General features: G+C 51.8%; 1 protein-coding gene across 1 annotated transcript in view; it reads right to left on the minus strand.

Annotated features, from left to right (window-relative positions):
* Nucleotides 1-808: 808 nt before the first annotated feature.
* Nucleotides 809-17,901, minus strand: part of AP1M1 (adaptor related protein complex 1 subunit mu 1) — a 30,211-nt gene continuing 13,118 nt past the window's right edge. The window contains exons 6-12 of the mRNA XM_079772244.1: nucleotides 12,720-12,846; nucleotides 11,664-11,806; nucleotides 11,102-11,173; nucleotides 10,306-10,464; nucleotides 2,383-2,508; nucleotides 1,740-1,815; nucleotides 809-1,618 (exon numbers count right to left, since the gene is read on the minus strand). Coding sequence (XP_079628370.1) covers nucleotides 1,596-1,618; nucleotides 1,740-1,815; nucleotides 2,383-2,508; nucleotides 10,306-10,464; nucleotides 11,102-11,173; nucleotides 11,664-11,806; nucleotides 12,720-12,846 — 726 coding nt within the window. The 3' untranslated portion in view covers nucleotides 809-1,595. The remainder of the gene's footprint in view (nucleotides 1,619-1,739; nucleotides 1,816-2,382; nucleotides 2,509-10,305; nucleotides 10,465-11,101; nucleotides 11,174-11,663; nucleotides 11,807-12,719; nucleotides 12,847-17,901) is intronic.

A 17,901-nucleotide genomic window follows, 5' to 3' on the forward strand; every position in this document is an offset into this window, starting at 1 on the left:
TGCTGTGGATGTGGGCATGGGCGGTGAAGGGCAGGCATCACAGTGGCTCACAGTGCTGGGGCCTGAGCCCTGGGCCGGGGCAGTGTTCTCTACTCTAAGTGGGTGGAATGCTAAGATTGCACTCGGGCGATGTCCAGTAGACCTGCAAGGGGAGCTGGGTACTATGGCAGGAGAAAGGAGCACAGCCCTTGAAATCGGTGGGGGTGGGGGTGGGGGTGGCAGTGGGAGAGAGGGGAGGCCATCAGTGTTAGAGCAGCAGCGAGCATGAGGGCAGGTGCCTGTGGTGGGAGGATGAGGCACTTGCTGCCCATGCACCTGCCGCATTTCCCTCTGAGGACCAGGCAGCCACAATCCTCTATGGACCAGGCATCAGTTCTCAAACTCCAGTGCAAATACAAATCACCTGCACTCTGTTCATTGGTCTCCTGGGCCCTGTCCCAGACTCAGGGTGGACCCATGAATCTGCATTTCTAGTGAGCTCCCAGGGGTCGCTGATGCTGCTGGGATGAGGCCCACACTGAGAAAGGGCATCAGGCCGAGGAGAGGGGGCAGGCTGTTGGCAGTCTGAGGGTTGGGGGTCACAACCATTGCCTTGGATGAGAGGGAAAGAATTTGCCTGTGTGCCCTCAGGTGGTCCAGGGCAATGGCTCTGCTGTCCACTGACTGCCCAGTCCCTCCTTCACTGGGGGCGAAGCAGAGGCGCTGGGAGCTGGTGACACACGCAAGGCCACACACAGGTTGACACGAACCCTGCACCTGCCCCTGGTGACCCGGGCGGCATCTGCACCACAGTGCATTCGAGGGAAGGCAGACACAGGGTTTAATGAATGAAATTTAATCTAATTATGACACAAACACAGACAGGGGAGGGGTGACCAAGCACAGGTATGGATGACCTGTGTCCTCTGAGGCCAGTGGCCCTCACTGCACCACCTCCCCAGGTGGACAAACACTGATGTGGCTGAGCGACAGCACTGTGTGGCACAGGTTAGCCCTGGGGAGGCACCTCATCGAAGCCTGTGGGTCCAGGCCAGGAGCCCCAAGGGGCCAAAGTGCTGGGGTTCTGGCCCCAAGTGGAGGATGCGCAGTGTGGAAGGAGGCCAGGGGGAGGGCTCCTGTCCCCACTAAGTGCTGCCTGAGCTTCAGGACGAGGAGCAGGAGGAGCAGACAGCAAGGTTCAGTGAACAGCAACGAGGAAGACGACAAAACCCCAGAGACACTCAGGAAACACACGGCCAACGGAACGGCAAGGCGGCCAACACGTGCCCCGCAGCAGCCTGGGCGTTTCTGATGCTCTTGGTGCCTGGGACGACGCAGCCCCGAGGCTGCCCGTGGCCTCTGGGGAAAGACTTTGCTTCCCTCCCCCAGGCGGACTCGGGGCAAGGAGACAGGACATCTGGAAGACGAGCCTCTTCTGGGAGAAGGGGCTTCGGAGACAAGTGTGGAGACGGCAGAGCAGGTATGTCCGGAGGAGGAGGGGTCTCCCGGCAGAGCCGGGATGGTGGCCAGTGTCGGGGTGTCCTCCTTCCGACGGGCTTGGCAGGCCTTCCAGTGCTTTCCCAGGAGCCCCTGCACCAGGGCTGCGCACTGACCCCTCACTGGGTCCGGAGCTGGTAATCTAGGAGATGGGAGGGAGGTGTCCATGCGTGCCACCCGAGGGGCAGCATGCAGCTGCTCGGCCACTAGGGACCCTCTCAGCTGGCACCCCCACTCCCCGCCGCACAGTGGGCTGCACGTACCTCCATTCTGAGTGATATAACGGACCCACGGCAAGGCCTGGTAACCGCTCTTCTCAATGATCTTCAGGTAGCGCACCTGGGGCACAGGTACCAGGGCCCTGAGCGTGCCATGCCGCCCTCTGCTGGTGACCCCTTAACCACCCCCCTGGGCCGGGTGGGGAGGTTGTGATGAGTGAGCGAACAGAGGTGAGAGGAAGAGGTGAGGGCATTGGTCTGTCTGCACCTAGGCTGTGCTTCTAGAAGATGCGGCAAAGAGCCAGGATGTGTGCTCACAGGTGTGGCTCTAGAGATTCCTGGAGAGCGTCCAGGGTGCTCCTCCCCTCAAAGCTTTCCCCTGGAGGTGCCCAGGAAGACGGGCCCCACAAGGACAAGTCTGTGGACACTAGAGGCTCAAACCCCAGTTCTGGGGGCCGAATGCACCCCGGGGCTTGGAGCAGAGCACAGGGCAGGGCCGAGCAGACAAGTGCAGGCCTCTCTGCTGGGGCCGGGCTGCCCGTGCAGGAGGCGAAGCTGTGGCAACCTGACGGGACCCCTTTCCTAAGCTGCTGTGATGCTGTGTGTCCCCGCATTCCTCTGGGCCTGAGCGGACTTTGGGGCTCTGTTGCCCCCATCTGCTCTGGGCCCGGGAGCCCTGGGCACGTACCTGGATGCCGGAGGTAGTGAAGTAGGGGATCTCGAACTTGACGCTGATCGGGGGCTTGCCCTCCTTGTCCTCAGCCTCCACACTGGGCAGGCCAAAGTGGGCCCGCATCAGGTACTCCTTGCCGCCCTGGGAAAGCAGACAAGGGTGGGATGGTCAGGCCGAGGCCCCGGCCTAGGTGGAGAACACAGGCTGCCAGCCTGGCCACCGAACCCCCCCTGTGTGGCCAGCAGACACCTGGCACCCCAGCTCTTCGAACACACGTACACTTGTCCTCCAGGACTGCCCCCACCAGCCCACTGGGCAGACTGGAGGCCATGATGGGCACGATGGCTGAATTCTAGGGATCAGGAGCAAGTTTCACAGGCTCCCAGGAGAGAAGACTAATCGCTTCAAGGCAAATGAGACCAACGGGCCTGGGGAAGGAAGAAGAGGGGAAGAGCGCAGGTGCAGGCTGCCGGGGATGAGAGTCCAAGTGAACACCCCCTGCCCAGCGTCAGGAGGATACGGAGAGCAAGAGGGGGCTGTCAGAGTGAGGAACAGACAGGGAGAGGGAACAGAAGTTAAAAGGCCGCGGCTGGGGATGCCTGAGGAGCTGCTCCCCAAGGTGGTGGCTCCGGCCTCAGAGCTGGGCAGTGACACCAGGGACAGGGCTCAGAGCAGGGCCAGGAATGACTGGGACCCGAGTCCTGGCGAGAGGAGCAAGGGGTCTTGGCGAGAGGAGTACTGGCTGTCTGAGCTCCCGTGCATCTCAAGCAGAGCAGTGGGGAGCAGGGAAGAGCACGGGTCTCGTCACACGTGGGACACAACCTTGGGTCCCCAGGGCTCTGGCAGCAGGAGCGGCTGCCGACCAGGGCGGCTTCTGCCCCCGAGGAGGGGCTGTCCTTCCACCGCAGAGCCAGGGCTCCCAGCGCCTGGCTCACGCCTCCCTCCCTGGGATGGAGTGGTCACTCTCCAGTCACGGCCGCCAGGGCCAGCTTGAGAGCAGGGACTGTACTCTGCCTGACTCGGTGACGTGTGCTAACGACTCTGGGACAATGAGGGGAGAATAATGTGGGCGTGGCAACAGACAAAGCAGGCAGAAAATAATAAAATCAGCTCCATCAGCCTGTGTATAAAACAATAACCAGAACAAAAATCTGAGATGTTCAGGGCAAGAATTCCAGGCCACAATGCTAGAAGCTGCAGCCCTATGAACCACAGGGAAGACATAGTAACATGAGTATCTATGAGCCAAGTGACGGGACGGCTTCTGTAAAGCAGATGCTGCAGGAATGCGATGGGAAGTCGAGCGAGGCAGAGCTTCCGGTGATGCTGTCACAGCACAATGCAGACCTCGTGGGCGCATATGTCAAACTCTACCCCAATAACAGGCCTGACCCTCTTCTCAAGTGCATATGGGATGGGATATTTATAAATTCTGACCTTATACTGGCCCACAACAAACACTTCAACAAATTCTAAAAGTATAAACAGTACAAATAACTTTCCCTGACCTCAATGTACCAAATGGAAATGGAGAAAATGGAAAACAAAGGCCCTTCTATCAGGCAATTAAAAACCAACCAACCAAACAAGTAAACAAAAACCACAACTCAGCTCTACCTGATGACAGAATGTCTGGATAACGATGACATGAAATATAACAAGTCAGTTATACAGCTAAAGAGGAACATCTGTGGCTAAATACTTACATCAATGCAAACTTAAAAACAAAACAATCGAATTAAAATATCTAACTCAGAAAATTAGAGTTAGAAGAAAAAAGACTAAGAAATTAAAATGGAAGACTTATAAAATGGGAAAATATTAAAACAAATAAATTAAAAAGCAAATCTGAAAAAAATAAACCACTAGGTAACCTTATCAAGGGAAAAAGAAGACACAAATATACAAAATAAGAAATGTAACTGTTATAAGAGAAGGGGGAAAAAGAACCACTTTCTATAACTTTGTATAGACAAATCTGAAAAGTTGGTTAATTTTGTAGAAAAATATAATTTACCCGAACAGACTCCAACAGAAACTCTAAATGGCCCAAATTCCATTCCAAGAGATAAAGTAGCAAACATCCTGATAGTCACACAGCTAAATCCTACCAAATGTCTCAAACCAATCTCAAGGCTAAACAGTTTTGCAGCATAGAGAAGGGAGATAGAAAATTTATAAAATGGGTATAACTTTGACACCTGATAGAGACTATACCAAAAACAAAAATCAATCTCAGGTATGAATAGCAATGCAAAAATCCTAAATACAATGTTAACCAAAGGAATTCAATGGCATATTAAAAAGAAAAGATACCACGATCAGGTGGAGCTTACCAGGATGCACAAATATATCATTCAAGATCCATTCATGAGCAGATCTGAACTGAAATGGACACTGACAAGGCAGCTGGCTAAATGCGATGCCCACTTGTGCTAAAACCACAGCAACTAGGATGGGGTGAGTCTGCAGTCCCAGCTGCACTGAACTTGGAGGAGAAACCAAGTGTCTCCAGTAGAGGGCAAGAGGCCCTCTCTCCACCACCACTTAAGGGCCCTGGAGACAGAAGCAATGAGATGCCAGAAGCCACCAGATGGAAAAGAATAGGAGAGAAAAGAAAAACTGCATCTGGGTGCAAAAGATATGAAAGGAGATCTGAAAACCCATGAGAATCAAAAGAAAAGCTACCACAAACCAAAATCCAGTAAGGTCCCAGGACATAAAATCGCCATACAAATATTAGTGACCTGTTAAAGACAGAATGGAAGAGAAGACCCCATTTACCAAAACACTGGCTTAAAAATCATCTTAATGAGCCCTGGCCAGTGTGGCTCAGTTGGTTGAGCGACGTCATCTCATGTGCCAAAAGGTCGCGAGTTCAATTCCTGGTCAGAGTGCATGCAGGAGCAGCCAATCAATGTTTCTCCTCTTCCTCCCTCCCTCCCTCCCTCCCTCCCTCCCTCCCTCCCTCCCTCCCTCCCTCCCTCCCTCCCTCCCTCTCTCTCTCTCTAAAAACAAAAACTTTTTTTTTTCAATAAAAACATATTTTAGAAAATCATCTTAATGAGAAATGAGCAAAACTGTTGGTGAGTCCCAGAGACTCGGAGGGTGTGGAGTGTTCTGTGGCTTTTACCTGGCTCCAGACACAGACATATTCCCTCTGAGAAAACTCGTGGAGTTGTTCACAATTCATTTGTGTACCTTCCCGCAAGTTATACTTCAATAAAAGTACTTTTTAACTTAGAAACTTAGTACAAACAAGCAGCTTCCAAAATTTAAAAGGAAAACGAAACAGACAATCAATAGGCGTGGGGGTGTATGGTGGGTGGGGGCTGGCCCTCCCAGATGTTAATACAGAATACAGCCCCAAGTTAAAATGTGGCCTCCGCGCAGGAGGACTCAGAAGGAGACCTAATGCTGCCTGAAAATCTGATTTGTGATCAACATGGTGTTTCAAACCACTGCGAAAAAGATGGACTTTTAGTAAAGGCTGGATAGCCATTTGGAAAAGATAAAACTGTACCTCATCCCATTTACCAGACCTTGCCCTGAAAGGACCTCAAATCTAAGTGAAAGATGCCACTGGATAGGCTCTAGAAGCAAATGAGTGAACTCCTCGTTTCATCCTGTTCATACGAGAAATGGCACAGAGAGACCATGTCTGCTCGCAGGTTGGCAGATGTCTGAAAGCTCCACGGCAACTGCTGATGGAGCTTGGAGCGGGTGCTGATGGGATATAAACAGCACGTAGGGAGGTGGGAACGGCCCAACAAAATCTCAGACGTGTGTCCCCTTTGAGCTAGCAATTTCATTTCTGGCACCAATGCTGAAGCTAAACCAACAAATAAACAAAATGACATAAGCCCAAGGTCAAGCCTCAGAGCAGTCTCCCTAAAGCCAAAGACTGCCAACAACCTAAATGCCCTTCAGTGGGGAGGGGGCGGTGTCTGAATAAAGACAGAATAAATGCCACACAGTGGAACACTTTGCAGCTAAAAAAAGAACAAGGAGGATCGGCTTCTATAACCATTTCTCCTAAATGGTTAGGGGGGGAAAGCAGGTAAGAAAGGAGGAGAAGCAGTAATATACCATTTACATTTGTTTCTTTGTACCAAAAGACACGTCAGAAGGTTAAATGCTTTTCCATAATGGGAAGAGAGATTTAGGGGAAAGGGATGGAAATGAGAATTCTGCACCTTTCTTCTCTCCCTTTTCATTTTTTAAAAAATAGTTTTGACTTTTTAACCACATGAAGATTTTACCCATTTAAAAAACTGAATTTAAAAAGCAAACCCTCGCTGAAACCGGTTTGGCTCAGTGGATAGAGCGTCGGTCTGCGGACTGAAAGGTCCCAGGTTCGATTCCGGTCAAGGGCATGTACCTTGGTTGCGGGCACACCCCCAGTAGGGGGTGTGCAGGAGGCAGCTGGTCGATATTTCTCTCTCATTGATGTTTCTAGCTCTCTATCCCTCTCCCTTCCTCTCTGTAAAAAATCAATAAAATATATTAAAAAAAAAAAAAAAAAGCAAACCCTCATGTGGCTTGTGTGGTTCAATGGTTGAGCCAGGAACCAATAGGTCACTGGTTTGATTCCCAGTCAGGGCACATGCCCGGGTTGTGGGCTCAATTCCCAGTGGGAAGCGTGCAGGAGGCAGCCGATCATGATGTTCCTCTCTCATCTGTGTTTCTCTCTTTCTCTATCCTTCTCCCTTTCTCTTTCTCTAAAAATCATTAAAAAGGTATTTTTTAAAAATAAAAAAGCCAACCCTGAATCAAACTGCATAATGAATTGGTGACATGGAGAAATATAAGGCAGGGGAAGGATACATATACATGTATATATTTAAGGTTGTTTTTTCAGTTCTTTTCGTCCCTGGGGCACGCCACTTGAAGTAACCCGTCTCTGTGTGGTTTTCTCAACTTGATACACTGGTAAGATCATTTGGCTTTTGATTTTTCGGAATCACCTTTTATCTTTTTCCATTTTTTGATTTAATTTTGTTTTATACTAATGAAAAACACGTCAATGGTTTCAAAGTCAAGTGAAAATTTCAAAGATTAGATTAAAACAAACCATAGCTTACAAAATAAGGTACAGTCCACAATGACTGGCATCTAGCCCTTAGCCATGTCCTCTGCCTCTCCTAGAGCTAACCGTGTGTTTTATCTTCTGATTTATCCTCCCATTGTGTTTTTTAACATAAATGCTATTTTGAACAGTGGAGACAGTCAACAATCTAGGATGGTTATTACTCCCTCCATGGAATATTCTGTTGCTGACAAAACTGACCACCAAGAAGATAGTCAATGACCTGGAAAACGCTTCTGATACAAGGCTGAGAGGACAAAGAACAAAGAACAAAGAACACCGGATTGTCTCTACAAAGTCAAACCAAAACACACAGCAAGATTAGAATGAAACACACCAAAACCCTAATAGCAACTGCATTATGGTGGCAGGAGTACAGTCTTTTTTCTCCTTTCCCTCTATTTTCTGTAACGTAATCCTATACAATAAAGAACTAATATGCAAATGGTCATCACACCCTCGCACCAGGGCTGGGGCACCTGAGGCTGGGCAGGGGGACCTGAGGCTGCGCCCCCGTCTGGTGGGGCTTGACAGGGTCCTGAGGCTGTGCCCCCTGTCCCGGCACCGGGGCCACAGGACCTGAGGCCGCGCCCCCTGCCCCTGCGCTGGGCCAGGGGACCTGAGGCTGCGTCCCCCGACTCAGAACCTGAGGCTGCGCCCCCCGTCCTGCGGGGCTTGATGGGGGTGGGGCTGGCAGGTCTGGGTCTCGTGTGATTTTTGAGGCACGCGCGGGTGGGTGGGGACTTGACTCTGGGTCCTGCGGCGTGCCCCAGACTCTGACAGGAGGGAGATTTTCATATACATTTTAATAATTTTCTTTCATCTCTGACACTTCTATTATAGAGAAAGGGCAAACAGCAATATTAAAATATTTCCTCTAATTAATTCCCTTTTAATGTGCATGAATTTCGTGCACCGAGCCACTAGTTAAATTATAGATTTGAGGAAAATTGTGAACATAAAAAAATTCAAGGCGGGTCTGGGTGAGGCCGCGGGCCCCGGGTCCAGGCGAGGCCGCGGGCCCCGGGTCCGGGCGAGGCCGCGGGCCCCGGGTCCGGGCGAGGCCGCGGGCCCCGGGTCCGGGCGAGGCCGCGGGCCCCGGGTCCGGGCGAGGCCGCGGGCCCCGGGTCCGGGTGAGGCCACGGGCCCCTGGATCCGGGTGAGCCTGGGCCCCGGGTCCGGGTGAGGCCGCGGGCCCCTGGATCCGGGTGAGCCTGGGCCCCGGGTCCGGGTGAGGCCGCGGGCCCCTGGATCCGGGTGAGCCTGGGCCCCGGGTCCGGGTGAGGCCGCGGGCCCCTGGATCCGGGTGAGCCTGGGCCCCGGGTCCGGGTGAGGCCGCGGGCCCCTGGATCCGGGTGAGCCTGGGCCCCGGGTCCGGGTGAGGCCGCGGGCCCCTGGATCCGGGTGAGCCTGGGCCCCGGGTCCGGGTGAGGCCGCGGGCCCCAGGATCCGGGTGAGCCTGGGCCCCGGGTCCGGGTGAGGCCGCGGGACCCTGGATCCGGGTGAGCCTGGGCCCCGGGTCCGGGTGAGGCCGCGGGCCCCTGGATCCGGGTGAGCCTGGGTCCCGGGTCCGGGTGAGGCCGCGGGCCCCTGGATCCGGGTGAGCCTGGGTCCCGGGTCCGGGTGAAGCCGTGCCCCCCCTGGGTCCGGCCGAGACCAAACCAGAGGGAGTCGGACCTGCATTATCACCATTTGTCCACCATCCAGAGCTGAGGGGTCAGTGCCGACATGTACTCATAAGGAACTGGTGGACATTGATATTGGGTCTCAAAAGAACTGTTGGTCCAGAAAGAAACTCACTACAGACTGATTTTTTGCCTGTCAGCATAACTATTATTGCCCATCGCACATTCAATTTCTTATAAGTACATCTCTAGTGACACATGATTTCGCTCATCTAGGGGAAATGATGAACAACATGGACTGATGAACAAGAACAGAACCAGAAACAAGGAGGCACCGATCGGACTATCGGGCCTCAGAGGGAGGATAGGGGAGGGTGGGGGGAGAAGGGAGAGATCAACCAAAGGTTTTGTGTGCATGCATAAGAGCCTAACCAATGGTTAAGTTCAACAGGGGGTTGGGGCATCCATGGGGAGGGGTGTGGGATGGGAATGGGGGGATGAGGACAAATATGTGACACCTTAATCAATAAAGAAATTAAAAAAAAAAAAATTCAAGGCACTAGAATGACTGCATGCCCAACTTCTTTAACTCAGCTGGGATTGTCCTCGAGCCCCACCGAGGTTCAGACAGAGAGGAGAACGTGGGAAAGCAGTGACCAGCAGGAGCACACACCCGCCTTCCAGGCTCTCTCGGCGCTATCCCTGCAAACCCAGACTCTAGTGCTCCAAATCCTAATCACAAGCCAGGCAGCCGCGCCAGCGGGCAGAGCTGGCACAGGGCATACAGAGCTGCATGTTCCTGGAGCTGGATTCCCAAGACCCGTGCAGCTCTGGCCTCAAGACAGTCTGTTCCCACCACAGTGTCAGAGAGAAGGAGAGAAGGGAGGGAGGGAGAAAGAGAGGGAGGGAGGGACGGAGGGAGGAAGGGAGGGAAGGAAGAGGGGACACTTTACTGATGCTGAAGAGGAAGGTGGTGAGGGGCCCACAGGCTAAGCCAGCCTCTGCTTTTCCAGAGGCTCCAGTTTTCCCTCCTAGCCCGGCCAGCTCCTCAGCTCTCCACCCCCCCCCCCCCCCACGCCCCGACCCTCCCAGAAGCTCCAGGTGGGGATCCTAGCCTGTGCCCTGTCTCAAGGTTTGGGGGTATCCCACAGCTGCCAGGCCACAGGGAGCATGTGGAATGTGGGTGGAAGTCTGGAGGGGGCACCCGCTGAGAACAGTGCTTACTGGGAAGGACTTGATGGACCACACGATCTCGCTGTTTTCAGGGACCCACTTGACGCTCCCCACCGTTGTCTTGAACTTGGGCGAGTCGGCATCATTGGGCACAGGGATGTGGATCTCCACGTTGTTGGCTGTTGACCGCCGCTTGAATTGGCTCTTGGCCTAAAGAAGAGGCCCACGTGGTCAAGGTTGTAAAAGGTGAAAGGGAGACAGCCCAGCCCCCACCCACCCTGCTCCCACAGGGCCATGTGCCCCTTGGCCTGGTCTGTGGGACCCTCCACCAAGCTGACCCCCGCCCATTCTTAGGCACTACTCACACCCTCTCTTACCCCGAGAGTCTCCCTATGCTTGATTTTTAAAGTTCAGTTTCTGCCTTCCTATTCTATTGGCCTTCGGGGCTCCCCATCCCTCCCTCTGTCCCAGCCCTGGCCTCCTGGGACCAGGTCTGTGTCCCCAAGCTGGCCAGGGCTAGATAGATTCACTAAGTAGCAGGAGTGCTCCGTCTGGCAGGCCTGGATGCCTGACATGTGGCCACTGACATGATGGCCATGCCCAGTACCTGGGCAGTGTGTCTCCTCTGGGCCCCCGCCTCACTCCCGAATCTGAGCTCACAGTGAGGCAGCAAGGATGACAGCCACAGGCCCAATTCCCCAGGATGGAGTCACTGAGCCCCACGGCAGCCCCAGCCTTGTGTTAGAACTCTGTGCCAAAGGCCCTGGACAGGCCAAAGACATAGAAACACCCTCACAGGAGGACTGTCCCATCCCCCAGGCCGACTGTCCACATGACAAACACCCACCTTGATCATGTACTCGATGCGGCTGTGGGAATGCTTTTCAATCACTGACTCAATCCATATCAAGGGCTTGACCTGTCGGGGAGTGTGGAGAGGGCACTCACCTGGCTGTTTTAGAAAGCCCCGTTTCACAGGGGGGAGGCGGGGCCCAGGGCAAGGGATCGTTCACCCAGGTGTGAGCTCAGGTGTGAGCTCGACACACACTGCCTGGGGCCCTAGGAGGAGTCCCGGCTGCACCAGGTAAGCCCAGCACACAGAGACCCAGGTCGCAGGGAGATGCCAAGGGCCTCTGTGAAAATGCAGAGACCATCACTGGTGGGGGTCCCAGGAAGGAGCAGCGATGCCAAAGCAGCCTGGCCCCTCCCAAAGTTTGGGTCTTCAAACACAGGGTCCCCGTGCCCACCCTGAGTGTCACCTCATGGACATGAGCCTCGTCCTGGACAGGGACTGTTCCAACCACAGGAAGGAGACAGGACCCGCCCCCATCCCACCCCACCATGGAGCCCCCACGGCTGCTGCCCAAAGCTGAGAGCCAGCTCCGGGGAGAGGAGCCTGGCGCACTCACGTGGGTGTTGAGACGGTAGGACATGAGCTCGAACTCGCCGTCGGGCGGGATGAAGGAGATGGTGCGGTCATTCTCGAAGCGGGAGAGCCGCACGCACTGGTGGAACTTCACGTCCTCCAGCTCCACTGACTTGCTTTTGCCGCCTAAGGGAAGGGGGGGTAAGGACCCGAGGCCTCTGGGCCACTCTCAGCAATGCGCCCACTGCCTGGGCCCACCCTGGCAGAGCAGAGCTGCCCCAAATCTGTGAGCATCTTGGGCCACGAACACAAAAGGGACCTGGTTCTGAGACAACCCTCTCCACCCCACCCCCATCCCTCCTCACCCACATGGAGGCCCCCTTCACGTCCAGACACTGGGCTCATGCTGAGGGCAGGGCTGGTTGGCCTGGTTCACACCAAGTCACCAGGTAGGGTGGCTGCTTGGAACATGTTTGCTGAATGACTAACAAACCCAGCTCTGTGTGTGTGTGTGTGTGTGTGTGTGTGCGTGTGTGTGTGTGCGTGTGTGTGATGGCTCGGGGCTCCCGAGGGCTCTGGCCCCATTGACCCCATGGGTTCTGGAGTCCTGCCTTGGTTTCCCACCCCACAGAGAGCTGTGTGGGTCAAATCCAGCCCCGGAGAGGAACTGCCCTGATAGGCATTCGAATGCCTGCGAGGCCCCGACTACTGCTGCTGTGAATGTAACTGACCAGGCGGGACACTGCTCCCGCTGCGGGCCTGTGGCAGCCGGGAGGTGGGTGATCCAGTTTGCAAACACAAAGCACCAACAATCTGGACCCCTGAGGCTGCTCTGGCCCTGCCCCACCACGGGAAGTTCTACTTCTAGGCCAGGTCCCTCCTATTAATTTATTACGCATTCATTTTAGGTTATCATTTCTAGGTATTTAATTCATTAATTTTCATAGCTGTCTTGTAAACGGTGTGAAAACATTTCCAGGTGCTTGGGATCAACATGTTCCTTCCCTCAGGTGACCTTCCCCTCAGCTCTAACCTGAGCCCAGGATAGAGCTGCCGGGTGAGACTGCTCTGAGCACAGCCCCGTGGCCCGGGTACTCACGGCCTGTGTTGTCGAAGAGAACCTTGTCGTTGAGGCCCAGGCGCAGCTCGGGCATGCCTGAGAGGAAGACCCGCATCTTGATGGAACCCACGATCTCGCTGCGCAGGACGTTGCCGTTGGCACTGACCTGTGGGGAGGGGGTGGGTGTGAGGGGAGGTCCCAGCTCGCCAGCCGCCGTCCCCCACCATGCTGCAGGACTCTCCCGGCCACCTCCATGCTCGATGCCCTCCTCACTGTCTCCTGAGCTGGGGAGCCTCATCCATCCCATCCAGCCTTCGTGCCAGGGTAGTGAGGCAGACACTCGTGGGCCTTACCCTCGAGGCCTTGGGCCACATGAGCCCCTCCCTCATGGACAAGCCCGGTGACCGGGGCCTGGCATACTGTCTCAGGGCTCTCCCAGGCACCATGCCCTCTCAGGAGCCCCAATGCCCCAGGTAGACCTGGCAGCTCCTCCATGTGGGGAGGCCACCAGGCTCACATCCCTGAGGGCTCGTTAAAGATGGAGCTTCCTAAGCCCTGAACCCTCCCTGCTCCCCGGGCTGCCCTGAAGTCTGATAACCACGGATCCAAAATAACAGAGAATCGGTGTTCACACGGACTGAAAAGTGTCTCTGCACCAGGCGCCCTCTTGTACCCCTCAACAGTCTGTGGGGCTGGGCTATGGCATGAGTAACCCTGTAACTCATATGCCAACCGGGAGGTATCTGAGAGTGCGAAGAGGCTACTGGAGCTACCCTCTTTCATCTATCTATCTATCTATCTATCTATCTATCTATCTATCATCTGTCTATCTATCTATCATCTATCTATCTATCTATCTATCTATCTATCTATCTATCTATGTATCTATCATCTATCTATCTATCTATCTATCTATCTATGTATCTATCTATGTATCTATCTATCATCTATCTATCATCTATCTATCTATCTATCTATCTATCTATCTATCTATCTATCTATCATCTATCTAAAGTGGAAGGGAGGGAGGGGGAGAGAGAGAAACATCGATGTGAGAGAGATATATCAATTGGTTGCCTCCCACATTGATTGGTTGCCTTCCGCACACACCCAGACCGGAGCCAGGGATTGAACCTACAACCCAGGTACATGCCCTTGACCAGGAATTGAACCTGCGACCCTGTGGTGTGCAGGCCGATGCTCTAACCACTGAGCAACTGAGCAGGGCTGGAGCTATTCTCCTTGCGTCCGTTTTAGAGAAAAGGACACTGAGACAAAGAGGGGAGAGTCATGTACCAAAGGAACAGGGCAGCTGGCAGGTGCTGGGGCCACAGCCCTGACCACCCCCCAGAGTGTCCCTCTGCACAAGGCCACATGCACACCAACAGGGAGTCTGAGGACACCGGGGCCACTCCTCAGAGGCGCCAGCCACACTCACATGGTGGAGGGCCCGAGCTGCCTATCTCTGCAGAGAAGCAGGAAATTCTGTCCCGTCTTTAATGAGTGTGCCAACAGCACCACATGCCCCCATGAAAGCTTTTGCCTCTGACGGGAGCAGAGACTTGATGTGCCGAGTGGCTGATGACCCTGAGAAAGGCACCAAGCAGGACAGAAGGCCCTACAGATTCTAGCTCCATCACCTCCATCACTCGCTATACTCTGGCCACACTGCCTCTCCTTGTCCTCGCCCCACAGGCAGCTCCCTCACCTCATACGGCACAGCAGCTGCCACTTCCCCTGCCTCTCACCAGCCTGTCTGCCTGTCTCATCCCCTCTCTAGTGAGGGGCTATGCCAAGTTGCTCACTGCCGGGTCAGCAGGGAGACTGCGCCCGAGGACAGGAGGCACTCAGCAAGCGCGGTCCATGTGGGTCCTCTCTTTCCAGGTTGGCTGGGTGCTACTCCCACCTGCCTCAATCCATGGCCCTCCGTGCTCCCCATGACTGTGACTGCCCCTAGGTCCCCTTCTCTGGGGGGCTGTTTCCTCCTTGGGGAGTTGAGATTGCATGGCCTTCTGTAACTAAACACAGGAAGTCATGAATGCTGGGAAGGAGGGCTAGGAAGTGGAGACAAAAAGCCACAAAGCCAGAGGCTAATCTTGGCCCTATGGGCAGCAATCACGACAAATTGCCCTTTCCAGCTGAGGTGTGACAGGTGGCCCAAAGCCAGTGCCTTCTCCAGGTGGGCAAGGAGATGTTTGCTGAGGGATCAGCTGCTAAGTACTCCACTCCATCCAGATTTCCGGAATCTGGAGACCAATGTTGACTCAGCTGCCAGATCTGCAAACACACTTAGGAATAAGGCATTCTAACGTGCCTAGGTGTCCATACCTGCCTCCGTACATGGAGGAACAGGGTTCTTCAGGCACAGCCCCCCAAACATACCCCCAGGCCCTCTGAACGCTCCAGGCTTTCCCATGGAGACAGTTATAAAGTGCTCTTGGGATTTGCTTTTCCTCCCAGAACCAGATGGACCATGTTTTGGTTTCAACAAAATGTCAGACCAAGGTCTCAGGCAGGAAGGAACACAGTTATTAGCAAGGCTACCATCTTGCCCCTTGGCTTAAAAAGAAAGAAGGCAGCCTGGCTGGTGTGGCTCAGGGGTTGAGCATCGACCTATGAACCAGGAGGTCATGGCTGGATTCCTGGTCAGGGCACATGCCCAGGCTGTGGGCTCAATCCCCAGTAGATCAATGATTCTCTCTCGTCACTGATGTTTCTTTCTCTCTCTCCCTCTCCTTTCCTCTCTGAAATCAATAAAAAAATATTTTTTTTTTTTTAAAGAGAGAAGGAAGGCAAGTACAGTCATATTAAGTCCACTGGGAGCATCTCTTTGGGAAGCTCTCTCAACAATGCCACGTCTGGGAACTCAACCTCCAGAAATCACGCCCAGGTAAGGGAGATGTCCAAAATGCATGTCTGAGGATGCATGAGCACGCTCATTTCTCCATCTGTCATAATCAGAATGGGCATACCCGAGTAAGCCACATGACGGGACTGGCCCAGTCATCATGGACCACCCAACCAGTAGAGGTGGGACAATTTCCAATGAGGAGACAGGCAGCGTGCAGGTGAGGTGGAGTTGGCTTGCATTCTTTCTCTGTCACCAAATTCAACTACAAAACCTGGGCATGAGGCACTGGCAACTATGCGGGAAGACTGGAAAGTTCAGCAGGAGGATCCAGGAGCAGCCAAGAAGGAGCAGTGCCCCGCCCCCATGTGAAAGTGTGAGGAACCTGGAAGTAGAAGTGAGCATCACCAGGGTGCAGACTGAGCTCTCGGAAACCTCTAGCTTTGCCTCAAGGGAATTTCCTGCCACTCCGGGGGAGTACGGAAATCCCTCACTTCCCCCACTTCTCTGCTCTCTCATGTCCCAGAGCATGTGACATGAGCAATTTGTAGCATTAAATGTTTATATTAGAAAAGAAGGAAGGTTTCAAATCAATATCTTCAGTTTCTTCCTTAAGAAACTGGAAAAAGAAAAGCAAATCAACCCCAATCATGGAGAAATACTACAGATAATAGCAGAAATCAATGAAATTGAAAACAAAAATAATAAAGAAAAAAATCAATGAAATCAATGTTGATTCTTTGTAAACATTAATAAAATATATGAAACTTTCACAAGACTGACAAAGAAATAAGATAACATAAATTACCAATATCAGGAATAAAAGAGGGGATAGCAGTAGAGACCCTGCAGATTTAAAAAGATAATAAGGGAATACTATAAACAACACTATGAATATTAACTCAATGACTTAGATGAAATGGACCAACTTAAAGAATTGAAATTTGTAATTAAAAATATGCTAAAAAAAGAAATCTTCAGGCTCAGATAGTTTCACTGGTGAATTCTACCAAATAAAAGTAAAAATATACAATTTATAATAGCTTCAAAACACTGAAATACCTAAAACATGTACATGGTAAAAACTACAAAATGCTGATGAAAGAAATAAAAGATGTCCTAAATACACTAGGGGTGGGGGTGGGCAGAAGTTTACAGTTATGAGTATAGCAAATAATACAATAATTAATAAGTAATACAAGAATAAACTCTGTGTTTCGCATACTCACAACTGTAAGCCTACTTTTGCCCCACCTTGTATACAGAGAGACAATACTATTACATGGATTGTAAGACTTAATATGCTAAATATATAAATCCTTGCTTGGCCGGTGTGGCTCAGTGGTTGAACATCAACTCAGGAACCAGTTTGATTCTGGTCAGGGCACATGCCTGAGTTGCGGGCTCAAACTCCAGTAGGGGGCGTGCAGGAGGCAGCCAATTAATGTTTATCTCTCATCGATGTTTCCATCTCTCTATCCCTCTACGTTCCTCTCTAAAAATATCAAAAACATATTTTTTTAAAAAAGATATCAGCCCTAGCTGGTTTGGCTCAGTGAATAGAGCGTCAGCCTGCGGACTGAAGGGTCCTGGGTTGCATGCTCGGTCCCCAGTAGGGGGCGTTCAGGTGGCAGCCAATCAATGATTCTCTCTCATCATTGATGTTTCTATCTCTATCTCTCTCTCCCTCTCCCTTCCTCTCTGAAATCAACAAAAATATATATATATATATTTTAAAGATAGCAATTCTTCCCCAAACTAAATAGTTATTTAATGCAATACCAATCAAAATCCCAGCAGAATTTTTTGTAGATACAGACAATTGATCCTAGAATTCTATACAAAGGAACTGAATAGTTAAAACAATTTTAAAAAACAGGAATGTTGGGAGAATCACATTATCTAATTTTCAAACTTACTATAAAGTTACAGTTATCAAGACAGTGTGGTATTGGCAAAGGAACAGATAAATATACAGACCAATGGAACAGAACAGATAGCCCAGAAATAGTCTTGCATAAATATGACCAATTGATTTTTGACAAAAATGCAAAAGTAATTCAATGGAGAAGTGATAGTCTTTTCAAAAATTAATAGAACAACTACAAAAAACTGTGCTATATGCAAAAAGAATCAATATAAACCTCATAACTTATGTGAAATTTAACTCAAAATTGATCATAGATTTAAATTAAAACTATAAAGAAAAAATTTAGAATCAATTTTTTAAACTCGATAATTGGACTTTCTAAAAATTAAAATCTTTTGCTCTGTGAAAGATACTGCCAAGAGAATGAAAAGACAAGTGACAGACTGGGAGAAAATATTTGTAAATCACATATCTGACAAAAGAATTATATCCAGAATATATAA

This window comes from Cnephaeus nilssonii (assembly GCF_951640355.1).
Source record: "Cnephaeus nilssonii genome assembly, chromosome: 5".
NCBI lineage: Eukaryota > Metazoa > Chordata > Mammalia > Chiroptera > Vespertilionidae > Cnephaeus > Cnephaeus nilssonii.